Source organism: Rhinopithecus bieti, unplaced genomic scaffold (assembly GCF_001698545.2).
Source record: "Rhinopithecus bieti isolate Rb0 unplaced genomic scaffold, ASM169854v2 scaffold_10264, whole genome shotgun sequence".
Lineage (NCBI taxonomy): Eukaryota > Metazoa > Chordata > Mammalia > Primates > Cercopithecidae > Rhinopithecus > Rhinopithecus bieti.
The window spans coordinates 588588-614806 of record NW_016806418.1 but is presented as its reverse complement, the minus strand read 5'-3'; the positions used below and the strand labels follow the sequence as shown (position 1 = coordinate 614806).

General features: G+C 49.7%; 2 protein-coding genes across 2 annotated transcripts in view; both read left to right on the top strand.

Annotated features, from left to right (window-relative positions):
- The first annotated feature begins 889 nt into the window (after nucleotides 1-889).
- Nucleotides 890-4311, top strand: CLEC11A (C-type lectin domain containing 11A). Its single transcript, XM_017876488.1, has 5 exons — nucleotides 890-1728; nucleotides 1960-2043; nucleotides 2594-2696; nucleotides 3015-3206; nucleotides 3617-4311. Exons 1-5 carry the CDS (start codon nucleotides 1582-1584, stop codon nucleotides 4060-4062), a joined length of 972 nt encoding a protein of 323 aa, XP_017731977.1. The 5' UTR covers nucleotides 890-1581; the 3' UTR covers nucleotides 4063-4311.
- Nucleotides 4312-4416: 105 nt separating this feature from the next.
- The window catches only part of GPR32 (G protein-coupled receptor 32), a 35477-nt gene continuing 13674 nt past the window's right edge, over nucleotides 4417-26219 (top strand). The window contains exons 1-2 of the mRNA XM_017876487.1: nucleotides 4417-4936; nucleotides 14830-14924. Coding sequence (XP_017731976.1) covers nucleotides 4769-4936; nucleotides 14830-14924 — 263 coding nt within the window. The 5' untranslated portion in view covers nucleotides 4417-4768. The remainder of the gene's footprint in view (nucleotides 4937-14829; nucleotides 14925-26219) is intronic.

Sequence of the window (26219 nt, the reverse complement as noted above, 5' to 3'; positions counted from 1 at the left end):
ACTATGCGCTAGGTAGGCCTTGTGCTAGGAGATGCAGCAGTGCATAGAAATCCCTGCTTTCATTGGCAGGGAACAGACATAAACAAACAAGATCATGCCAGTCTTGATTATACCAAAAAGATGAAATGGGGCATTTTAATAAAGTAACTTGTGGAACAGATAAGGTGGTCGGGGAAGGCCTCTTGGAGCTGAGACCTCAATGATGAGAAGGCGCTGGGGAAAGAACCTTCTCGAAGGAGGAAAGGGCTAGTGCAAATGCTCTGAGGTTGTAATCAGCTTAGTATTTGGGGGCAAGCCAAGAGGCCAGGGAAGGTGGAGCCTGGGGGCGGGTGAGGGGAGTGCGGGTGATGAGGCTGCAGAGGTGTAAAGGGTTCTTCCTTCCCAGCCCTCAGCATGGTAGGCTGTGCTAAGGACTGAGGCCCAGGCTTGGCTTCCCTCCTGCTTATGATGGGAAGGTGGGGGAGCAGGGGAGTGGGGAGTGATGTGATCTGATTTATGGTTTGGAAGGATTGCTTTGGCTGCGGCAAGCAGCCGGGATTGGAGGGGCTCAGGAGGAAGGAGGGGGAGGGCAGGGAGACTGCAGTGGTCCAGGCTGAAATGAGGTGGCTCACTGAATGCGCAGAGCTCCTTGAGCACACAGCCTAGCGTCTGTCGATTTCACCTCCTGGAGAAACCTTCCCTGACTGCTCCTCCAGACTCCTCACCCTCTCCCATCTCCAGCCTCCTCATCCCAGGAACTATCTGGCTGCTGGTCTGCAAACAGCTGGAGTCCTCAGCATCACCCAGCCCAGGGCCTGGCCTGCAGGAGGCTTCTAGTAAAGTGGTCAATTAATCCCCGAGCCCCATCTTCCAGGGCTGTGCACACAGTCACACGCGTGCTCTTTGCATGTGTCGCCCCGCCCCCACACCCACTCACTTGGATCTCCAGAAAAGGGCTTGGAGGGGGGGATGGGCAATCTAGGGGGCAGGAGAGGCCCTGGAGTCTCCTCTACTGAGCATGTGGGCGATGGTGGCCACAGGGTAATAACAGCCTCAGCGAGACCCTGAGGTCTGCCCCCTCCTCAGGAATGGCCAGGCAGGGAAGAAGGGAGCAGTGCTCAGTCCCAGCATCCCACCACTGCCCCCATGATTCTGAGCGGGTTCCTGGGCTGAAGCCGGGGCCTGTGTTTTCCAAGACTCCTTGGAGAGCCAGCTCCATCCTCTTCCTGATTATCTAAGCTTTGGGCCACGGCAGAAGGAAGGAGCAGGGCGGAAGCGAGCTCTGGAAAGTGGAAAGAGGAGGGTGTGCGAGGAGACCCAAGGCAGGATCCAGGCTTTGGAACGTTGGAGGTTTCCGGCCACAGAGGCAGGGCCTCGGGGGAGCCAAGAGGGGCGGGGAGAGACACACACAGAGGAGCAGAGGAGACCAACGGACCGGACAGAGACGAGGAGAGAAACAGGAAGAGAGAAGCTGGGAGAGTCGGGAACCTGGGGGCTAGTGACCTGCACACAGGGCAGGGGCACTCAACAGTTCCCAGAGGCCACCCCTCCCATCCCAGACATCCAGACATCTGGAACTTTGGGTGCCAAGAGTCCAGCTTAATGCAGGCAGCCTGGCTTTTGGGGGCTTTGGTGGTCCCCCAGCTCTTGGGCTTTGGCCATGGGGCTCGGGGAGCCGAGAGGGAGTGGGAGGGAGGCTGGGGAGGTGCCCAGGAGGAGGAGCGGGAGAGGGAGGCCCTGATGCTGAAGGTGAGCTCTGGAGTGTCAGGGAGCTATGGGTGGTGAACTGTGAGCCTGGGAGGGGGTATTGCAAGGTTAGGGAAATGGACAAAAAACAGCAGTTAGGATAGTCTGGAGGGGGGGTTTGGTAATGGGCTCAGAGACAGGACTCAGGCGGCAGAGAATGAGTTAAGAGTTGGAAAGTGGCGCGTGGGGCATCTTGGTGGCAGGCTGGGGCTCACCGCCCCTCCCCTGCCCCAGCATCTGCAGGAAGCCCTGGGACTGCCTGCTGGGAGGGGGGATGAGAATCCTGCCAGAACTGTTGAGGGCAAAGAGGACTGGGAGATGGAGGAGGACCAGGGGGAGGAAGAGGAGGAGGAAGCAACGCCAACCCCATCCTCCGGCCCCAGCCCCTCGCCCACCCCGAGGACATCGTCACTTACATCCGTAAGTAACCAGAAGCCCTCACCCCGAAAGCCCCGGGCCGCCGCGGTCACTTTCACAAAATGAAGGGTCGGTTCCCTGCCAGGTGGTCTTTCAGTTGTCCATTGCCTAGCCCAGAGCCCCACACCCCTAGGAGCCCCAGGTCCACGACCATGCCTTCTAAGAGCCTGGCGCCACTCGACCCTACCTTCCAGGAGTCCGGGGTCCTCCCCACCGCCACCCCGCCCTCAGGAGCCCTAGGTTCCAGTTCTCCAGGTCCTCAGTCCCCCCGCTGCATCTCCAGGCTCCCCTCCAGCACGATCCCTGTCTGTCCGCAGTGGGACGCCTGGCCGGCCTGGACGCAGGCCTGCACCAGTTGCACGTCCGTTTGCATGCGTTGGACGCCCGCGTGGTCGAGCTGACCCAGGGGCTGCGGCAGCTGCNAACTGTTGAGGGCAAAGAGGACTGGGAGATGGAGGAGGACCAGGGGGAGGAAGAGGAGGAGGAAGCAACGCCAACCCCATCCTCCGGCCCCAGCCCCTCGCCCACCCCCGAGGACATCGTCACTTACATCCGTAAGTAACCAGAAGCCCTCACCCCCGAAAGCCCCGGGCCGCCGCGGTCACTTTCACAAAAATGAAGGGTCGGTTCCCTGCCAGGTGGTCTTTCAGTTGTCCATTGCCTAGCCCAGAGCCCCCACACCCCTAGGAGCCCCAGGTCCACGACCATGCCTTCTAAGAGCCTGGCGCCACTCGACCCTACCTTCCAGGAGTCCGGGGTCCTCCCCACCGCCACCCCGCCCTCAGGAGCCCTAGGTTCCAGTTCTCCAGGTCCTCAGTCCCCCCGCTGCATCTCCAGGCTCCCCCTCCAGCACGATCCCTGTCTGTCCGCAGTGGGACGCCTGGCCGGCCTGGACGCAGGCCTGCACCAGTTGCACGTCCGTTTGCATGCGTTGGACACCCGCGTGGTCGAGCTGACCCAGGGGCTGCGGCAGCTGCGGGACGCGGCGGGCGACACCCGCGATGCCGTGCAAGCCCTGCAGGTGGCGCAGGGTCGCGCCGAGCGCGAGCACGGCCGCTTGGAGGGTGAGTCCGCGGTACGCGGGGTGGAAAAAAATGAGACTCTTTGGCCAGGTATGGGACTGGTTGAGAAAGTGACCCTAGGTGTCCGAGGCGGGAGAGCTGCTGTGTGCTAGCGTACGGGGTTAGAGAGCTGGGAGGCAGAATGCAGGGAGCAGGGCGGGTACTCCAGAGCCGCGCTGACCCGACTGGGGCAGCACCACGCCCCCTATAGTCCCGCCCCCACCGCCTGGCCCCGCCCCTGGCGGACCCGACTCTCTACCTTCTGGCTCCCGCGGTTCTGACCACGCCTCCTCCCAGCCCGCCCTACGAGGTCCTGACCCCGCCTCCCTCCACTCCCGGATGATTTGTTCCCGCCCCCTTCCAGTCTCCGAATGCATAACCCTGCCTCCTTCTCTACCCGGCCCTGCCCACAGGCTGCCTGAAGGGGCTGCGCCTGGGCCACAAGTGCTTCCTGCTCTCGCGCGACTTCGAAACTCAGGCGGCGGCGCAGGCGCGGTGCACGGCGCGGGGCGGGAGCCTGGCGCAGCCGGCTGATCGCCAGCAGATGGAGGCGCTCACACGCTACCTGCGCGCGGCGCTCGCCACCTACAACTGGCCGGTGTGGCTGGGCGTGCACGATCGGCGCGCTGAGGGTCTCTACCTCTTCGAAAACGGCCAGCGCGTGTCCTTCTTCGCTTGGCATCGCGCACCCCGCCCCGAGCTCGGCGCCCAGCCCAGCGCCGCGCCGCACCCGCTCAGCCCGGACCAGCCCAACGGCGGCACGCTGGAGAACTGCGTGGCGCAGGCCTCTGACGACGGCTCCTGGTGGGACCACGACTGCCAGCGGCGCCTCTACTACGTCTGCGAGTTCCCCTTCTAGCGGGGCCGGTTCCCCGCCTCCCTGCCCATCCCACCAGCCGGCCTTTCCCTGCGCCGTGCCCACCCTCCTGCGAGATCGCCCTTCCCTTCCTGTCCACGGATGGCAGCATCTCCCCCACCCCCCTCCAGGCTGGGCGCTCCTGGGAGGGCTCTTGCGGTGCCGGGACCCCTCCTTGTTAGTGTCCTTCCTTGAAGGGGCGGACACCAGGCTAGGTCCGGTGCCAATAAATCCTTGTGGAATCTGACTTGAGGGGCATTGAAGGCACTCTTGGATTTTAACTTCTGCAGGGAAAGCCGGGAAGGGCCAGACCCTGGTCTTTGGGCGCGTGTTCTGGCCTTCGGACGCCTGTTCTGCTTTTTAAAGATGTAATTTGAGCCCCAGATAGAGTGATGGAGAAACACTGGTGCATATGTACGTACACACGTTCATCTGTTCTGTGCACAGATGCCCGGAGTACACGCGTGCAAATGCTGTAGACACCTTCACCTCCATCGTGCCCTCTCTCGGCCTTTGGAACCCAGGGACTGCCAATACGTCCCAGGCCTTGGTCTTGGTCCTGGTCAAAGAGATTTGGGAAACATGAAGGAGCTAAAGGCTCTGACAAGTCCTGCAGGAAAGCCTGTTTCATTGGTTTAAGTGGTGTGTCTCCGGTTGGTTTCCCCAGATGATACGGTTTTATGGACTTGTTGAGCTGATATATTGAGACATGGACTTAAGGACCCACCCAACCCTGAAGCTTAGACTTCCAGTTTTCCCTCCTCTGCTTCCTGCCAGTGAGGCCAGGAGCCAGGCCCTTCCCCTCTGCGAGCCTCGGGTTTTTCATCTGAACATGGGCACAATCCCTCCTACTTTGTGCAGCTCTTGGGATGTTCAGGTGAGACCAGGACAGTGTGCATTTAGTAATGGCTGAACCTGAGCCACACGCTACCTTCCTTCCTCACCCTTTTTTTTTTTTCTTTTTTTGAGACCGGGTCTTGCTCTGTCGCCCAGGCGGAGTGCAGTGGTACAATCATGGCTTACTGCAGCCTCAATCTTCTGGGCTCAAGCAGTCCTCCCACCTTAGCCCCCCCAAGTAGCTGGGACTACAGGTGCACCCCACCACACCTGGCTAATTTTTGTATTTTTTTATAGAGGTTGGGTTTTGCCATGTTGCACAGGCTGGTCTTGAACTCCTGAGCTCAATCAATCTGCCTGCCTGGGCCTCCCAAAGTGCTGGGGATACAGGCGTGAGCCACAGCGCCTGGCTCTCCCTCACCGTTTTCATATCTTTACTCCCTGGGGGCAGTGAAGACACCCAGGAGTCAGCCAGCCTGGGCCTCAGCATAGTGGACAGCTGTTTGGAGGACAGGCACTTTGGAAATCACCCTAGTACCTCCCCCAAGGTTGGCATCATGGGCATGACCCTGACATCAGGGAGCCCAGGAATGGGAATGTGACCCGTCTGTCCTTACCACTCTACCCCTTCCCTTCCTTCAGCCATGGCACCACTGCCTAAAGGGTCACCATTGGATCCACAAGGGAGGAGCAAGCCATCAGGGTCAGCTTGGATAGAGGGCAGATCACCCACCCTTCTCTCTTCAGGAGTCGTTTCTCAGCCCCACAGCCCCAGAGGAATGCAGAATAGGAGAGATAGGAGAGTGGGGGTGTGGCCTGGAGTCAGCCTTCAATCAGAAATTCTTCCCATGCTGAGCTTCAGTTTCCCCAGGGAGGAATAGGCAGCTCTAGATCTTTTTTTTTTTTTTTTTTGAGACAGAGTCTCGCTCTGCCGCCCAGGCTGGAGTGCAGTGGCCGGGTCTCAGCTCACTGCAAGCTCCGCCTCCTGGGTTTATGCCATTCTCCTGCCTCAGCCTCCCAAGCAGCTGGGACTACAGGCGCCCGCCACCTCGCCCGGCTGGTTTTTTGTATTTTTTAGTAGAGACGGGGTTTCACCATGTTAGCCAGGATGGTCTCGATCTCCTGACCTCGTGATCCGCCTGTCTCGGCCTCCCAAAGTGCTGGGATTACAGGCTTGAGCCACCGCGCCCGGCCAGGCAGCTCTAGATCTTATAGGCAGCCAGAGATCAGATTAGGCAGACAATGATGAGTACCTGTTATTTCCCACAAGGGTCTCTACCCTAGCAGAGCTTCCATTCTGGAAAGTATTTGGGCATGGTACACCATGGCTGCCCGCCTGGATTCTGGAGCCAGATGATCCAGGTTCTAGTCCTGTCTCCTATCAGCCACTTATCTCCTGGGAAAACCTGAGTGAGACATTACCTTGCTGCTTCTCAATGTCTCCATCTGTACTGTGGGGATAATAACAGTATTGATCTAGAATAATACCAGACACAGAGGGGTCTTTGCAATTCCCAGATCTGATCTTCACCTCTGTGTGCTCTCTCCTGACACTGTGCATTTGTATATGCAAAGATCTCCATCCTCCCTCCTCTGTAGGGTAAACACCCACTTCCAAGAATTGGTTAACACATCATCCCAAACATCCAGCCTTTCCCCCGAGTCCCGTGCGGGGTTAGGGATCCCCTTTGGTATCCACAAATCCCTTGTTCCTCTCTTGACCCAGCCCTGATCAGACAGGCTGAGGGACACTCCAGGTGCGTAGGGGGAGGGCAGGACAAGGTATGACTATCTCTGTCCCCAGCATCGCCTGGCACATGGGAGCCCTTTGAATGAAGATTCTTGTGTGGCATCATGCAGGGGACCCTGAGATGAGTTGGATCTCTGCTGCTTTTCTTCCCTGGCCTCTCCAAGGCTGGGTGAGGCACCTCCTCTAGTTTCCCACAGGGTCTAGGGCTTTCCACATCACTTTGGGTGCCACAGTCTGGTCTGACAATGTCTGTCTCCCTGGCAGGGCCTGGAGCTACCATACCAAGCACAGGGCCAGCTGCGGGCATGCGGAGAGAGAGGTCTGAAGGGAGTGGCGTGCCTGCAAGGACTGTTTATGCATCAGAACAGCACGCCTATATGTGGCATTTGGTGCTGATTCCTGACTCTGGTCTGTGTGGGAAACCTACTCTCTCCTCCAGGAAGCCCCACCAGACTTCCCACGGGCCACAGTTTGCCAGTGTCCTCTCCCTGGCTCTCTGCGGAGCGCTGGTAGTTTGCAAGGCCAGAGCCATGGACCAGGGGGCGCCTCGGCAGCTGATTAGAAGAGATGCATTAAGGGATCCCAGGGAAGTAGAACAAGGGCAGGAGGCCTGGGATGATTCAGCAGAGGAGGAGGAACCAGAGAAGAAAGAAGAACCAGCGGCCGCACGGGCTTGCAGGGCGATAAAGCCCAAGAGGCCGAGCAGCAGGCCCATTACCGCCTTCCCAAAACCACGTTTTTCCGCAGTAACCGGGTGACTCCAACGGGTCACCTCTCAAGCCCCGCCCCTCCTCCCACGTGAGGTTCACCTCCATTTCCCAGCAAGCCTGAGGGCCACGCCTTGGCGGTGAGGTCGGAGCTCAGACCCCTCTCCACCCAGGCCTCGCCCCGAGGTACTCTGGGAAATGTAGTCCGGTCACGCGCCCACGGGTAGGAAAACCCCAATTCGCGAAGCCTTAACGTTCAACTCGCGTTTGGATCTCTCGGACGAGAGTTTTTCAGAACAGGTGCATTTCCTTGGGTAGATCATAACCATTTTTTAAAAAGTGAAATAAATTCATATGAAATATTAGTGTCATAGAAAATGATAAGAAGCTTTTCAAAATTTAAACGTCGATGTGCTGAATTAACAATATAAAATTCAATATAAAATTTCTTTCTTTGTGGCTAAACACTGGTCCAAACCAACTTAGTTTCTTTCTTTTCTACTTATTTTCGGGTTCTGGTTTTTTTGTTTGTTTGTTTTGTTTTTGTTTTTGTTTTTTTGAGACAGAGTCTCACTCTGTCACCCAGGCTGGAGTGCAGTAGTGGCGCAATCATAGCTCACAGCAGCCTCGACCTCCTAAGCTAAAGCAATCCTCCCACCTCAGTTTCCTGAGTAGCCGGGACTACAGGCGTGCACCTTAAAACAAAACAAAACAAAAAAAACAGACAAAATTTTAATTTGGAAATAAGTTTAAACTTATAGATAACCTACACAAATATAAACACTGTAGGACAAATAAATACTCTACTCTGATTTGTTTATTAACAGTTTACCCCATTGCTTTGGCTTCATCATTACATTTATCCATCCATCCACCCACCCACCCATCCATCCATCCTAGCCCAATCATCAGAGACAAGCAAGACAGTCAAGTTTGTTGACCCACTGAAATAAGAGCGATCACCCCTCAGAGGAGAAGCTGCAATCGAGTTATAGGATTTGGAGGAAGAGAGAAATTCGGATGAAATTTAAGTGAAACAATGTTTAGATAGGTTTAGAACAAGGTAGGAATGTGTATAAGTGAGTTAGCATCAGGCCTGGGCCGCGTGCAGTAAGCTCATGTCTGTAATTCCAACACTTTGGGAGACCAAGACAAGAGGATTGCTTGAGCCCAGGGGTTCAAGACCAGCCTGGGTGACATAGTGAAATCCCACCTCTATGGAAGGAAGGGAGGGAAAGGAGGAAGGGGAGAAAAGGAGAGGGGAGGAGAGGGGGAGGAAGGGGGAGGAAAGGAGAGTGGAAGGGGAAGGGGAGGGGAGGGGAGGGTAGGAGAAAATTATCTGGTGTGGTGGCACATGCCTGTAGTCCCAGCCACTTGGGAGGGTGAGGTGGGAGGATTGCTTGAATCCAGGAGTTTGAAGTTGCAGTGAGCTATGATTGTATCACTGTATTCCAGTCTGGGTGACAGAACGAGATCCTGTCTCAAAAAAAAAAAAAAAAAGGAAAAATCAGATTTGGACTGCAAAGTGGACCTAAGGTCTTGTTTCCCTGGAAACTACAATGTTAATATAAATGTGGCATGCTGTGCCCAGAAACTTTTTATTTAAAACTCTGCACCAGGGCTGGAAATGGAGGCTTCTTATCTTGGTCAAAGTGACAGATCTTCCAGGAAGGAAAGATTAGGCTGTTTCATTCTTACCGATAGACTTTCATACTGCAAAGTTTCCAACAGTCTATGATTTTAGAGAACAAAGTTTCTCAGTGAGTAAGATAACAGTAGTCACTCATAAAGGGGGCTGTTAGAACACTTTTACTGCTGCAGCTCCCCCCTGGGTGAAATGTATCCTGTTAACTTTGCAGTTTTATCTGGGTCTATAGATGAAGGGCAGGCCAGATTTTTACAGTATTAGCTAGCTTTAGCTCATATATATATATTATTTTTCTTTTCTTTTCCTGCCTTTCTTTTTCTTTCTTTCTCTCCCCTGTCTTTCTTTCTTTCCTTTTTATTTTGTCTTTTTTTTGGGGGGATGGAGTTTCACCCTGTTGTTCAGGCTGGAGTACCATGGTACAATCTTGGCTCACTGCAATCTCCACTTCCTGAGTTCAAACAATTCTCCTGCCTCAGCCTCCTGAATAGCTGGGACTACAGGGACCCATCACCATGCCAGGCTAATTTTTGTATTTTTAGTAGAGATGGGGTTTCACCATGTTGGCCAGGCTGGTCTTGAACTCCTGACTTCAAGTCATCCACCCGCCTCAGTCTTCCAAAGTTCTGAGATTATAGGCATGAGCCACTGAGCCCAGGCCATTTTTCTTCCTCCTCCTCCTCCTCCTCCTCCTCCTTCTTCTTCTTCTTCCTTTTTGGTTTGAGACAGAGTCTCGCTCCTTTGCTTTGGAGTGCAATGGTGCAATCACAGCTCACTGCAGCTTAACTGCCTGGGCTTCAGCAGTGCCCCCCAAGTGCAGCCTCCCAAGTAGCTGGGACCACAGACATGCACCACCACACCTGGCCAATTTTATTATTATTATTTTTTGGTAGACAAGATCTCTCCCAGGCTGGTCTGAAACTCGTGGGCTCAAGCGATCCTCCTGCCTTGGCCTCCTGAAGTGCTGGGATTATAGGCATGAATCACCGTGCTGGGCCTTACATATATGTTTTCAAAAGCATTTAAGGGTTAGTTACACACATCATGGCCCTTTACCCCTAAATTCTTCAGTGTGTATTTCCTCAGAATAGAAATATTATCCTCCATAACCAAAATACTCAACTTCTATAAATGTAACATTTATGCATACTTTTATCTAATCCACTGGTGATATTCAAAATTATGTCAGTTTACCTAATGATGTCCTTCATTGCACTTCCCCCTCCAGTTCAGGATCCCATCTGGGGTCAGGCATTGCATTTAGTTGTCATGTCTTTTTTTTTTTTTCCTTTGAAACAGAGTCTCGCTCTTTGGCCTAGGCTGGAGTGCAGTGGTGCCATCTCGGCTCAGTGCAACCTCCGCCTCCCAGGTTCAAGCAATTCTTCTGCCTCAGTGTCGCAAGTAGCCGGAATTACAGGCGTGCACCACCATGCCCGGCTAATTTTTATATTTTTAGTAGAGATGAGGTTTCGCCGTGTTGGCCAGGCTGATCTTGAACTCCTGACCTCAGGTGATCCACCAGCCTCAGCCTCCCAAAATGCTGGGATTGCAGTCGTGAGCCACTGTACCCAGCCAGTTGTCATGTCTCTTTAGCCTCCTTGAATCTGGAACATTTCCATATTTATAATATTGACATTTTGGGGGCCGGGCGCGGTGGCTCATGCCTGTAATCCCAGCACTTTGGGAGGCCGAGACAGGCGATCACGAGGTCAGGAGATTGAGACAACACACGACTTCTAACTAAAAATAGAAAAATTGCACGGGGAGTGAAGCAAACCAAAATAAACCCATGCTAGCTTGGAGGGCCTGAGGCAGGAGAATGGCGGGAACCTGCGCGAGGGTGAGCCTTACAGTGAGCCCAAGATTACATGACGTGCACTCCAGCCTGGGCAACGGAGAGCCAGAGACTAACACAAACAAAAAAAAAAAAAATGTATATACTATAGAAAAAATAGATTATATACTATAGATATATATATGGTATATATGAAGAGAAAGAGGGAGAGACATTTTTGGAAGAACAGCTTCCTTGCCCTTCTAAAAATAGAAAAATTTTTAGTTGGTCTAATGTTTCCTCATGAAGATTAGATTTCCAAATTTACTATCATATCATTCACAGAATAATGAGATGAGGTGTGTACTTCTTTGAAGGTATCTCATCTGGACACGAGTTCAGTAATCCTACGGTCCTCATTAGTGAGGGTGAGTTTCGCCATCCGCGGGGGCAGCCAAGCCTGATGTCCCAGCTTTCTCACTAGTATAATACTCTTTGCAGCTAAGTAAGCAGTCAGGGGCAAAAAGGTAATATGCTGCCTTTCATCCAAAATTCCAACCTTGATTCGCTACCCATTGATGATTCCGCAGGATGTGAGCTATAAAAGCGTAACAAAAGCTGCTCCTGGCCTGTGACGCGAGAATCACGTCTGTCATGCTTTGTACCTGGAAGCTGAAAATCCATTTGAAATTCAGGAGTTTGCGAGACCAGCCTGGCCAATATAGAGGGATCCTTGTCCCTACAAGAAAATACAAAAATTAGCCTGGTGGGTCGCAGAGCCTGAAGTTCCCAGCTACTTGGAAGGCTGAGGTGGGAGATTGCTAAAAAACACACAAGGAGGTCAGGCTGCCAGTGAGAAAAATGCCACTTGCATGCCAACGTGGAGCAACAGAGAGAGGCCTGACAACAAAAAAAAAAAAAAAAAATAAAAAAAAGAGAGAGAAGAAAAAGAATTAGGAAGTTACTGTTAACACACCTTTCTCCCATCTCCCTCACCAGTACCTAGAAAAGTACCATTCTGAAATTGTAATCGCCGTACACTTTCATTATTATTTATAGCAGTGTGTAAACTATTAAATTATGGCTTGTTTCTTGGGGGCTTCTGGAGTAAACAAATAACAATTGCGTTGGCTCTAAACTGCCCTTATACCAGAGTACCACCAGCTGCAGGGACTGAAACAGCAGAATGATTAAAAAACCAGTTCTGGAGCTGGAAGTCGGAGATCAAGATGTTGGCATGGTTGTTTCTTCCTGAGGCAACAAAATAACAAATTGCAGACAGAACTTCTGCTGTGCTCCACAATGGTTCGCTCTCCTGTGTGCACAAATATCTGCAGAACGTCCCTTCGTGGCCATATACCTCTTCCCATAAGGATAAATTCCAGTTGGATTAGGGGCCCACGCTTATTTAACCTTCCCTACCTCCTTTAGAGATCCTAATGTCCAAAGTACAGTCCTGTTCATGACGTACTGGGCGCGTTAGGGCTCCAAAATGATGGAATTTTGGGGCTGCATTTCAGCCCTACAACTGTAGTCTTTAACTCTGGTATGCAGCTTCTTTTTTTTTTTTGTTTTTTTTTTGAAACAGAGTCTTACTCTGTTTTCCTGGCTGGAGTGAAGTGGTGCAATCTCGGCTCACTACAACCTGCCTCCTAGGTTCAAGCCATTCTTCTTGCCTCAGATTCCCAAGTAGTTGGGACTACAGGCACATGCCATCATGCCTGGCTAATTTTCGTATTTGTACAGATGAGGTTTCACCATGTTGACCAGGCTGGTCTCGAACTCCTGACCTCAAGTGATCCACCTGCCTCGGCCTTCCAGTGTGTTGGGATTACAAGCGTGATCCACTGCGCCTGGCCAATGCAACTTGCTTTTTAAAGACAAACTTCTATTACTAAGATGCGTTCGTGATGGTGCCTGCAGCCATTGTTCACACATTTTTCAGGGGTATGGTATGAAAATGATTAAAATAATATGGGGAGAAATCGATGAAATGCACGGGGGAAGAAAAGATTAACAAAACCAAAATCTATTTTAAGTTTTGAAAAAGCAAGTAAGACAGACTTACTTTTGGCAAACCAATTAAGAACAAAGAGACAGGCTGCAAATAAAATACAAATTGTAAAATGGTGAATAATTATAGCCAGGACAGAGATATAAAAAGTAATGAAAATATATTATGGCTATGTGCTAACATTAAAAACCTGAATGAACTGGTTCAATTACTAGAAAAATATACAATGCTAAAATGACACAAAATCAGAGAACTTGAATAAACCAGTGACTATTAAAGAATTTGAAATTATATTCAGAGATCTCCCCTCTCCCCCCAAAACCCCCCGGCACAGATGGGTTTCTAAGCAAGTGATACCAAACATTCAAAGAATGTTTAATTCCTATCTTGTATGAATTATTCCAGAAAATCGCTGGAAAATTATGTAATAACTGCCTGATTCATTTTTAGAGGCTAATGCAATGTTGAATCCAAAATCGGATAAGGACCAGATGCAAGAAAATTATAGATTCATTTCACTTGTGAATGAAGATGTAAAAATTCCAAATCAAATAATTGCCTCTTAAATCCAGCGTACCATAATTCTTCATGATCAAATAAGATTTCTCCTCCTAATGCAAAGATGATTCAAAAATTTTTAAAAAAAAATTCTTTCAATATAATTCACCATATCAATAGGCCAAGGAAGAAAATATAATGATTTCAACTGATGTGGGAAAATAATTTCATAAGGCTGTACATGTATTATGGTTAAAAATTAAAACACTTAATGACGAGTTGATGGGTGCAGCACACCAACATGGCACAAGTATACATATGTGACAAACCTGCACATTATGCACATGTACCCTAGAACTTAAAGTATAATAATAGTAAAAAAAAAAATTAAAACACTTCACTTTGGGAGGCTAAGGCGGAAGGATCACTTGAGCCCAGGATTTTGAGACCAGCCTGGGCAGCACGGTGAGACCATGACATGGTGGTGTGCACTGGTGGTCCCAGCTACTTGGGAGGCAGAGGTGGGAGGATCACTTGGGCCTGGGAGGCTGCATGGTTTTGAATTGCATTTCTGTGATAATTAATAGTGTTAATATTTTCCTGGACATCTAGCCCATTTATATTTATATATCTTCTCTGGGAAATGTCTATTCAGATCATTCACTCTTTTTTTTGTTTGTTTGTTTTATTTTTTGAGACGGAGTCTCGCTCTGTTGCCCAGGCTGGAGTGCAGTGGTGGAATCTCAGCTCACTGCAAGCTCCGCCCCTGGGTTCCAGCAATTCTCCTGCCTTAGCCTCTCAAGTAGCTGGGATTACAGGCACCCACCATCACACCCAGATAATTTTTGTATTTTTCTAGTAGATATAGGGTTTCGCTGTGTTGGCCAGGTTGGTCTCAAACTGCTGACCTCAAGTGATCTTCCCGCCTTGGCCTCCCAAAGTGTTGGGATTACAGCTGTGAGCTACCATGCCTGACCTTGCCCATTTTAAAATTGGGTTACTTGAGTTCTTTGTACATTTTATTTTTTGTTTTTGTTTTTTGGAGGGTTACCATATACATCTTAGTTTATCAGAATCTGTTTCAGATTTATGCTAGCTTTATTACAGTGAGATATAAAAGGTTATTCCTAGATAGTTCTATTCCATTTCCCCTTGTTGTGGTATCATTGTTAAAACTTTTTTTTTTTTTTTTTTTTTTTTTTTTGAGACAGAGCCTTGCTCTGTTGCCCAGGCTGGAGTGCAGTGGTGCAGTCTTGGCTCACTGCAACCTCCACCTCCTGGGTTCAAGCTATTCTCCTGCCTCAGCCTCCTGAGTAGCTGGGATTACAGGCACCTGCCACCACGCCCAGGTAATTTTTGTATTTTTAGTACAGATGGGGTTTGGCCATGTTGGCCCGGCTGGTCTCCAACTCCTGACCTCAGGTGATCTGCCTGCCTCAGCCTCCTGAAGTGCTGGGATTACGGGCATGAGCCACTGCGCCAGACTGTAATGCATTAAGCTTTGAATACCTAAGCTCAAGAGTTGACATCAACCTTTCCCTACAGATAATTCTGGTGCTTGTGAACTTGTGGTCCCCGAAGACTTTTGCCACCAAGAAGGTCCTGGGGACTCGCAAAAGCAGTCTGTGGGAGATGGATATGTAAGTCTGCTTCTAAGAAGCTCTTTGACTGCCTCTGGCACACGGGGCCATCTCTCTTCTGCTTGCCCTCTGCCCTCTTCTTCTCCCTCCACTTTCCATAATTTCATCAAAATCAGTTAATGTTTACAAAGCACTGAGAACAGCGCTGGGGACTCAGTAAGTGCTAAAAAAATGGTCAGCTGCCTTTTTTTTTTTTTTTTTGACAGAGTCTTACTCTGTTGCCCAGGCTGGAGTGCAGTGATAGGATCTCAGCTCACTGCAAACTCTGCCTCCTGGGTTCAAGCAATTTTCCTGCCTTGGCCTCCCGAGTCGCTGGGATTACAGGTGCCTGCCACCACATGAGCTAATTTTTGTATTTTTAGTAGAAACGGCATTTCACCATGTTGGCCAGGCTGGTCTCAATCTCCTGACCTCAGGTAATCTACCTGCCTTGGCCTCCCTAAGTGCTGGGATTACAGGCGTGAACCACTGTGCCTGGCCCATCAGCTGCTATTATTAGCATTATTCCTTCTGGAGAATGTTTTAGCTACTGCATTCATGGACTCTAAGATACTCCACTTTTATGGTTGATATAAAGAAAGAAAAGTGTGTACTGCCTATAAGATGCAACAATGCTTCCTTACCATTTGGAATGTTTATTTCTTATTTACTGAAAGAGCTTTTATGGGTGTATTTATTGCAAACAATAATATAAAGGAAAATACAAGTAACATAAAGGATTCCTAAAATTGTTTCACAATTGAGATTTTTTTTGTTTATTATGGAAAAGTTATACAAAAATTAGCTGGACATGGTGGTGCGTACCTGTGGTCTCAGCTACTCGGGAGGCTGAAGCGAGAGAATCACCTGAGCCGGGAAGGTCGAAGCTTCAGTGAGTCATGATGACGCCATTGCACTCCAGCCTGGATGACAGAGTGGGGGAAGGGAGACCCTGTCTCAAAGAAAAAAAAAAAGATTGCATGTAAAAACTAAAAATCATTACTGCTGGGGCTCTTGATCCAGCTTTGCAATTAGAGGAAACAGTTTATTGCTGACTTCTGTTTTCAGAGCAAACACCAAACACAACTTATTCCTCACCAATTCCCCCTGACCCACCCAGGCCCACCCCGTTGGTTCCCAGGGGCTGAGAGTGCTCCACTCTCGTCTGCTGGATTTTCTTCTTGGCTGTGGACGCCCCTCTGCAGGTTTTCATGCCTTTCAAACAGCAGTCTTACGGTGCCGGCCGTTGGAAGATGCCTCCCGGTTTCAGAGGCGTCAAGATGTGGGAAAAGTGACTTCTTAGAATTGAGCAATTACAGTGTGTTTTTCAAAGGTGGTGTCTCCTTTATTGAAGCCAGTTCCTTCTCGAAGGGCAACACCGGGGGGAGCTGGTGAGATAATGGTTGTTCTCCCCAGGCTCTACTCAGCCTGGATTTGGGCACTGCTTCTTGTCAAGCTGATATCCCAAGTAATATTTTCAAGTGGGCAGCCTGGTTTTAGATACTTAATTTCTAGAAGCATTTCCCCTGCTGCCATGCCATCTTCAGTCTTTTAAAATCATAGTACCCTGGGAAGAGCTGATGGTGTTCTTACCCAATTCCGTCTTGGTGCAAATTTAAGGGTTTTTTTTCTCCCCTTCTCTAAGTGTTTTGCTACTGCAATGTCAAACTAAATAAGAAACAGAGAGAGGCTTCCAAAAGAAAATATGCTATTTGGGAATAGATCATTGCAGTGGGAAATGCATGTCATAGTAAACTATGTGCATATGCAGGGAGGTAAAGGAAGAAGAAGATTTTTTTTTAAAGGGAAAGAAGAGGAGGATTACATAATTGTTTGGAAATAATTATCCTTGGCTGCAAAGATCGATAATAAAGGTGACACCAGTCTGAGGGTGAACAGGCAATTGCGGGGGAGATGTCCTTGCAGTATTTTTGGTGGCAGGTTGTGATGGCTTTTGTGCCAGGTTGTGGTTTTTATAGAGTCTTTTGTAATAGGTGTTGTTAGTTTTGTTTTGTTTTGTTTTTTGTTATTTTTGGGGGTTTTTTTTTGTTGGTCTGTTTTTTGAGATGGGGTCTCGCTCTGTCACCCAGACTGGAGTGCAGTGGTGTGATCTTGGCTCACTGCAGTGCAGCCTCCAACTCCTGGGCTCAAGTGATCCTCCCACCTCAGCCTCCGGAGTAACTGTGACTACAGGGACATACCACCATGCCCGGCTAATACTTGATATTTTTCGTTGAGATGGGGATTCGCCATGTTGCCAGGCTGGTCTCCAACTCCTGGGTTCAAAGTGAGTCTCCCTCCTCGGCTTCCCAAAGTACTGGGATTACAGGCATGAGCCATCGTACCCCACATGTGATAGTTTTTGTTATCAGGCATACAAGCATGATAACCCTGTCTTCATGGCTCTGTTTGTCAACGTTTTAAAAATATCAGTACCTAGGGACGGGCGCGGTGGCTCACACATGTAATGCCAGCACTTTGGAAGGCTGAGGCGGGCAGATCACGAGGTCAGGAGATCGAGACCATCCTGTCTAAGACGGTGAAACCCCGTCTCTACTAAAAATGCAAAAAAGTAGCCGGGCATGGCGGCGGGCGCCTGTAGTCCCGGCTACTTGGGAGGCTGAGGCAGGAGAAATGGTGTGGAACCCAGGGAGGCAGAGTTGCAATGAGCCGAGATCACGCCACTGCACTCCAGCCTGGCGTGACAGAACTCCGTCTCAAAAAAAAAAAAAAAAAAAAAAAAAAAATAGTATATATATTTATATATAGCTAGGGACGGGCGCTGGGGGTCTCCACGCCTGTAATGCCAGCACTTTAGGAGGCCCAAGGCGGGGCGATCACGATGTCACCCCCCCCCCCCCCCTCCCCCCCCGCCCCCTCCCCACCCCGCCCCACTCACCCACACACACCAACACCCCCACCCCCCGCCCCCCCCCCCCCCCCTGGAGTTTGAGACCCGCCTAGACAGACATGGCGGAAACCCATTCTAATGGGAAACACAAAAATTAGCTGAACATGGTGTTGTGCGCCTGTAATCCCAGCTTACGTTTGGGGAGGGCTGACGCGGGAGAAGTCGGCTTGAACCTGGGAGGTGGAGGTTGCAGTGCGCCAGATCATACCACTGCACTCCAGGCCTGCGGCAGTAAGAGTGGCAGACTCCATCTGCAAAATAAATTAAATAAAATAAATAAAGAGGAAAGACCAAGATATTAGTACCGCTATTTGCTTTTGGTGACTTTTTACAATAAATAGTGCTGCAAATAACACCTTTGGGGATGAAAATTTGGTCTGGTGTTTAGGATGATTTCTTTGTCTCAATTCCCACAAGTGGAACCCCAGAAGAAAAGCATCTTCTCTCTGTCACCCAAAGGTCCTTGACAGACCCGTATTCCACCCCCCCCCGCGCATATAAACCCAGCAGGGAAGAGATGTGCCCCGGCCTCCCGCCCCGCCCCGGGATTCCCATGAGATTGTTTCCTGGTTGGTTGACGGAGCGGGGCTTGGATTTTGATTTCTCTGTGTGCGGACGCTCTTCCCGCCGGATGACAGTTGGCCACTCCCCTCTTTCCGATTTGTTGCAACGGTCTTTCCGTGTCTTTTTGGCTCCACTTTGGCCTACTGGAATCCAAGCTTTGGTCCTTCTCTGTGTTGGTTTACATGATAAAGATGTATTGATGTTATTTCTATCACAGGGGCTATAAGTTTTTTTCCAAGTCTATTTCTTGACTTATAATTTTAAGTGTGATTTGTTTTATACACAGAGATTTTATTACGAAGGCTGTCAAATCTGTTCCGCTTAATATGAGAAAAAAAAGAAAAAAATAGCATTTTAAAAACAGGGCATCATTTGCAGTACAGCACAATTCACCCCTTTAAGTTGTTGTTCTCATGTTCTGATGTTGTGATTTGCTATATCGTGACCACCCTTCGTCTACCCGATATATTTCCGTATCCAATCTCATTCATTCCCAACTCTCTCCCTTCACATCTCTTCGTATCTGTTTCTGTTTTAAACATTTTTTAAGAAACTAAAGAATAGACGTGAATTGTGTCTATCCTTCTTCCGGGTTGCTCTACCGTTTTAAAAGATTGACGCCCCAAGGTTTTTTGTCTTTTTTTCTTGAAATAAAATTGAAAATGGCCAAATTTGGGGGCGGGGGGGGGGAACTGCAGATCAAACTAAATTCTGGTGTGGTCTAAAAAGTCCTCTGCCATCCTCGTTCTTCCCTCAGATAATGAGAATTGTTAACAAGTTTCTTCCTTTTCTTCCCTTTCTTCCCTTTCTTCCCTTTCTTCCCTTTCTTCCCTTTTTCTTCTTTCTTTCTCTCTCTTTCTTTCTCCTTCCTTCCTTCCTCTCTCTCTCTCTCTCCTTCCCTTCCTTCCTTCCTTCCTTCCTTCCTTCCTTCCTTCCTTTCGTTCTTTCGTTCTTTCTTTCATCCTGGTCTCACCATGTTGCCCAGGCTAATCTCCAACTCCTGCGCTCAAGTGATCCTCTCTCCACCTCCCAAAGTCCCAAAGTGCTGGGATTACAGGCGTCAGCCACCACGCCCAGCCAAGTCTTTCTTTTGAGGGCTTTCTCTCTGCCTTTTATTTCTCTTCACGTATTCATTCACGTATCAGGCTCAGGTCGAGCCCTGCCGTGCACGCCTGCACCTGTGCGTGTTCCGCAGTGTGCACCATTCCTGGGTTCCCTCGTGCATTGCATCTAACAGCATTATTGTCACATTCTCCTCCACCATAGCACAGCGCATCTAAAGGGGCCACCCTCTCCCATAACTAGAGACGCATGAATGACAGCAGCAAGGAGCTGTCCCATCTGCCAGTTGTCGACACAGAAGAGCCAGACTGAGAGAGCTGGGTGCCAATCATACCACGCAGGGACGGGCTGTCTGCCCAGAGGAGGCCGGTGGTGTCCACACCTGCCTCCCTGGGGTTGTTTCAACACACATCTTCCAGCAGTTCTTAAATGACTGTCTGACCTACCGACTACACTTTTGGGAGTTTATCCTTTGGTGATATTTTCTCAGTGGGCCAATAATCATAACGGCTCCCAGAAAAGAGTACTCTGTGTTTGCCGGATATCCTGCTGAGAATTTTTCACTTTCCTCTCATTTAAACCCTGCAACAGCTTTGAGGTGGGTGCTGTTGTTATCTGCATGTTAGAGACGAAGAAAAGGAGCTCAGAGAGATGACTTTACTTATCCAAGGCCACCCAGCCAGGCGGCAGGGCTGGGAACCCAAGCATGAAGTGAAATAGCCTCACCCTGGACTGCCTGGATGGTAGCCACAGGCCACATGTGAGTAAGACACTGAATTTAAGAAGAGAAATCACTTGGCCGGTCGCGGTGGCTCACACCTGTAATCCCAGCACTTTGGGAGGCCGAGGCAGGAGGATCACGAGGTCAGGAGATCGAGATCATCCTGGCTAACACGGTGAAACCCCGTCTCTACTAAAAATAGCAAAAAATTAGCTGGGCATGGTGGAGGGCGCCTGTCCTCCCAGCTACTCGGGAGGCTGAGGCAGGAGAATGGCGTGAACCCGGGAGGAGGAGCTTGCAGTGAACCGAGATTGCGCCACTGCACTCCAGCCTGGGTGACAGAGCGAGACTCAGTCTCAATAAAAAAAAAAAGAAAAAAAGAAATCACTTTATTAAGATATAATTTACATACCACGCAATTCACCCATGTAAAGAGTAAAATTCAACGGTTGTTGGTATATTGCGTTATTCATTTTTAACATTATGTTAATGTGTGACAAAATTTCACTTTTTAAATGTAAAAAAGGTTCAGAACCATTTTTAAATGTATAATTCAGTGGCATTAATTACATTCATAACGTTGTATAACCATCACCACAATCTATTTAAAAATTTTTCATCCCCCCCCAAACAGCAACTCTGCAACCATTAAGCGGTAAATCCCCTATCTCCCTCCCTCAATGCCTGATGAAGTAGGAGGTGGGACTAGACTCTGGAGGTGGGGCTTGGACTCAGCATCATGTTGAAGACCAGCTGAAACAGGGAAGAGTGGAAAGCACTTCTCCATAAGACACGCCCATCAGTGTCATGTCAGTTTACCGTTGCCATGACAACACCCGGAAGTTACCACCCCTCTCCATGGCAGTGACTTGATGACCTGGAAGTTACCACCCTTTTTCTAGTCATTACTAGATAATCTGTACCTTAATTTGCATATAATTAAAAGTGGGTATAAGTATTGCTGCAGACCGCCCCTGAGCTGCTGCTCTGGGCACACTGCCTATGTGGTAGCTTTCCAGGCAAGGAGCAGTACCCCCGTTGCTGCTATACACTGAGGCTTCGATAAAAGTTAATGTTGGCTGGGCGTGGTGGCTCACGCCTGTAATGCCAACTGGGAGGCTGAGGCAGGAGGATCGCTTGACATCAGGAGTTCGAGACCAGCCTGGCCAACATGGTGAAACTCTGTCTCTACTGAAAATACAAAAATTAGCCAGGCATGGTGGCGGGCATCCATAATCCTAGCTACTCAGGAGGCTGAGGCAGGAAAATTGTTTGAACCCGGGAGGCGGAGGTTGCAGTGAGCCAAGATTGCAGCACTGCACTCCAGCCTGGGCAACAGAGCAAGACTCTGCCTCAAAAAAAAAAAAAAAAAATTGCTGTCTATACTTTTTGATGACAGGTCAGAAGAAGAAGTTGCTGACTAACACCACCAGCTCACCCTTGAATTCTTTCCTGTCCAAAGCCACGAGCCCTCCCAGGCCAAGCCCCAACTTGGGGTCTCACCTGTCTAGCATCACTGGGACAACAGCAGGAGCCCCTTGAGCTTATGGCTTCTCCTCAGCAAATATGGGAAACAGAGAAAGATCTGGAAGCAGACAGAGGCTGGTGTCACTTCAGCCTGTTGTAACCTGTCACCTCGGGCAGGTCCCTCTCCTGCTGGGGCTCTCAGTCAGGTTCTGTGCAAGGTTCTCACCCTCCTCACTGAGGGAGGCTGCCAGGAGGAGCCCGCAAAGCTATTCAACTTACAGGGGCTCCAGAATAGCCTCTCCTGTGGCCTCTGTCCACTCCCTGCCCCTGCACCTTCAGCAATCCCCACCGCCTGGTGACCGGAAGATGCCCAGACACAGAGCACTATTTCTGCTCTTTCACTGCCTACCCAGTGTTAGTCCAAACTGCTAAGAAGGCTTTTGGAAGCCTTCTGCTATTTCACAGACCTTGGTCAAAGTGAAATATTCCATGAGGGTTCAGGCAGTGAGAAACATCCCTATCATACCCTGCCATGCAAAGGCCCTACTGAAGGAAAAATCCCTGTCATATCCTCCTGGGCAAAGTTCCAAGGAATATCTTATCACATCCCACTGGAAAAAGGGCCAAACTGCCTGATAGCACATCTTATCAATATCCTGCCAGGCAGCAAGCCATACCGCTCAGACCTTCCCACCCATACCTTTAAGTACCCCAGCCCATAAGCGACTGTGGGCTCGGGCCCTAAGCTGGTCCCCCCATATCCACAGGTTTTTGCAATATACCTGTGTTGCTGTTGAGCCTCCGTCTCTCTCTCTCTCTCCCCCTCTCTCTGTTTTGTTTGTTTGTTTGTTTTTGTTTGTTTGTTTTTTTGAGACAGAGTTTTGCTCTGTCACCCAGGCTGGAGTGCAATGGCACCATCTCAGCTCACTGAAACCTCCGCCTCCCTGGTTCAAGCAATTCCCCTGCCTCAGCCTCCCAAGTAGCTGGGATTACAGGTGCGCATCACCACGCCTGGCTGATTGATTTTTGTATTTTTAGTAGAGTTGGAGTTGCACCATGTTGGTCAGGCTGGTGTCAAACTCCTGACCTCAGGTGATCCACCCATCTAGGCCTCCCAAAGTGCTGGGATTACAGGTGTGAGCCACCGTGCCCGGCCTGTGGTGTCATTCTTTAACCCTCGCCTTCCCTTCAAAACCTAACACCCCGAGGACTGGAGTGCCCTGTCATCCTGCTCCAAATACTCAGCCATGTGGGCAGGTCTGAGCTCTGGCCTGGGCTCCCTGTGGGGAGGCTGGTTGGGAGAGGAGACAGGATGGGATTCCAGCCCTGGGACTCTCTGCCTTGTCGCTGGAGCAGGTTTCCTCAGCTCTCTAGGTCTCACTTTGTTCATTCTGCAGTGAACATTCCCTGAGTCCCTGCTGTGAGGCTCACACAGCTGTATCCAACCAGGAGCTCCATCCTAAAGGGACCCTGAGAGGTTCTTCCCCCAGTTCCCCAGTTCTCCAACACCAACCGGGTGCCCAAATATTCAATTCAGTTCCAGCATCGACTGCCCAGAGTTAGTGTCAGACGCTGCAGGTTATGGACTCGGGCCACAAAACTGCCACCATCTCAGGCCGGGCGTGGTGGCTCACACCTGTAATCCCAGCAGATTGGGGAGCCGAGGCGGGCGGATCACGAGGTCAGGAGTTCAAGACCAGCCTGGTCAATAGGGTGAAACCCCATCTCTGCTAAAAATACAAAAATTAGCTGTGCGTGTGGTGTGCGCCTGTATTCCCAGCTACTTGGGAGACTGAGGCAGAAGAATTGCTTGAACCCGGGAGGTGGAGGTAGCAGTGAGCCGAGATAGCACCTCTGCACTCCAGCCTGGGCAACAGAGTGAGACTCTGTCTCAAAACAAAACAAAAAGAAAACGAAAAAACAAACAAACAGAAAAACCTGCCCCCACCTCAGATGCCAGCTACAGTAGGGTGTCCACGCGACCTGAATTTCCGCTCGGCCAATCACCAGTTCAGGGGTTCCCAAAACTCCCACTGATAGGGTGTGGATGTTTGCCTCCTCCACAAATCTCATGTTGAAATTCGACCTCCAGTGTTGGAGGTGGGGCCTGAGGGGAGGTGTTTGGGTCATGAGGGCAGATCCCTCATGAATAGCTTGGTGCTGTCCTTGCAGTAATGAGAGTTCCCAGTCTGTGAGCTTATATGAGATCTGACTGTTTAAAAGAGTCTGGATCAGGCGTGGTGGCTCACGCCTGTAATCCAGCACTTTGGGAGGCCGAGGCAGGTGGATCACCTGAGATCAGGAACTCGAGACCTGCCTGGCCAAGATGGTGAAACCCCATATCTACTAAAATGCAAAAATTAGTCTCGTGTGGTGGCACGTGCCTATAATCCCAGCTACTCAGGAGGCTGAGGCAGGAGAATTGCTTGAGCCCAGGAGGTGGAGGTTGCAGTGAACTGAGATTGTGCCACTGCACTCCAGCTGGGGCGACAGAGTGAGAATCTGTCTCCCGCCTCACACCAACCAAAAAAAAAAAAAAAAAAAAAAAACTGACACCTCTTCCCTCTCTCTCTTGTTCCATCTCTCATTGTGTCAATGTGCTGGCTTCTCCTTTTGCTTCCACCATGATTGGAAGCTCCCTGAAGTCCTCACTGGAAGCTGAACAGATGCAGGTGCCATGCTTGTACAACCTGCAGAACCGTGAGCCAAAGACATCTCTTTTCTTTATGAATGATGCAGCCTCAGATATTCCTTTATAGTAATGCAAATGGAATAAAACACCTACTCAAATATACTAATTCGCTACAGGTTGGGCACAGTGGCTCACGTTTGTAATCTCAGCACTTTGAGAGGCCAAGGAGGGAGGATCACTTGAGCCCAGGAGTTGGAGACCAGCTTGGGCAACATAGCATGACCCCATCTCTACCAAAATTAAAAACAAATTAGCCAAGTGTGGGGGCATGTACCTGTAGTCCCAGCTACCCAGGAGGCTGAGGCAGGAGGCTCACTTGAGCCCAGAAGATTGAGGTAGCAGTGAGCTATGATCAGGCAACCATTCTCTAGCCTGGGTGACAGAGTGAGACGGTGTCTCAAAAAAAAAAAAAAAAAAATTCACTGGAACAACTCACAGAATTCAGGCAAGCATTTTACTTATTATTACTGGTTTATTATAAAGGATAGAATTCAGGAATGAAAGAGATGCATGCGGTGAGTTACGGGGAAGGGCATGGAGCTGCCAGGTCCTCTCCAGGCACCACCGTCCCAGCACCTCAATGTGCTCACCACACTCCATGGTTCAGGGTGCGTGTGTGCGTGTGTGTGTGTTTGTGTGTGTGTGTGTTTGAGATGGAGCCTCCCTCTGTCGCCCAGGCTGGAGTGCAGTGGTGCGATCTTGGCTCACTGCAACCTCTGCCTCTCTGGTTCAAGTGAGGTGAAGGAGGCTGCAGTAAGCTGAGATCGCACCACTGCACTCCAGCCTGGGCGACAGAGTGAGACTCTGTCTCAAAACAAGACAAAGCAAAACAAAAACAAAACAGCCTCAGCCTTCCAAGTAGCTGGGATTAGAGGCGCACGCCACCATGCCTGGCTAATTTTTATGTATTTTTGGCAGAGATGGGGTTTTGCCATGTTGGCCAGGCTAGTCTGTAACTCCCGACCTCAGGTGATCTGCCGTCCTTGGCCTCCCAAAGTACTGGGATTACAGGTGTGAGCCACTGTGCCCAGCCTCTTTGTACTGTTGTTGTAACTTTTCTGTAACTGTGAAGTGATCTCCAGGTTAAAAAAAAAAAAAGTACGCTGCACAATCTCACTTACATGTGGAATCTAAAAGAGTTGAACTCGGCTAGGCACGGTGGCTCACGCCTGTAATCCCAGCATATTGGGAGGCCAAGGCTGGAGGATCACTTGAGCCCAGAAGTTTGAGACCAGCCTGGGCAACATGGCAAGATCCCATCTCTATAAAAAGAAAAGAAAAGAAAGATATGAACTTGTTAACCATTCTCATTATCTGAGGGAAGAACGAGGATGGCAGGGGACTCTTTAACTACAAATTTTAGTTTGATCCGCAATTTCCCCCTCATTTAGCATTTTTGGTTTTATTCAAGAAAATAAAAGACAAAAATTAGGGGTCAATATCATAAAACATAGAGCAACCCGGAGAAAAGAATTGCCTATTCACATCTATTCTGTTAGCTTTCTTATGTTTTAAACACTTGAGCCATAACGGGGTGTGAGGGGGTTTGCGGTGATGGAATTGTTCTGTGTTTTGGTTGCGGGGTGGTCACTTGATGTGTGCATTTGCCAAAACCTCAGAACTGCACCTAAAAAGGGTGAATTGTGCTGTATGCAAATGATGCCTTAGTTTAAAACTGCTAACTAAGTTTTTCTCTTTTGTTCTCGTATTAAGGAGACAGATTTGATAGCCTTTAAATTAAAATCTCTGTGTATAAAACAAAACTCACACTAAAATTACAAGTCAAGAAATAGACCTGGGCCGGGCGCGGTGGCTCAAGCCTGTAATCCCAGCACTTTGGGAGGCCGAGACGGGTGGATCACGAGGTCAGGAGATCGAGACTATCCTGGCTAACACGGT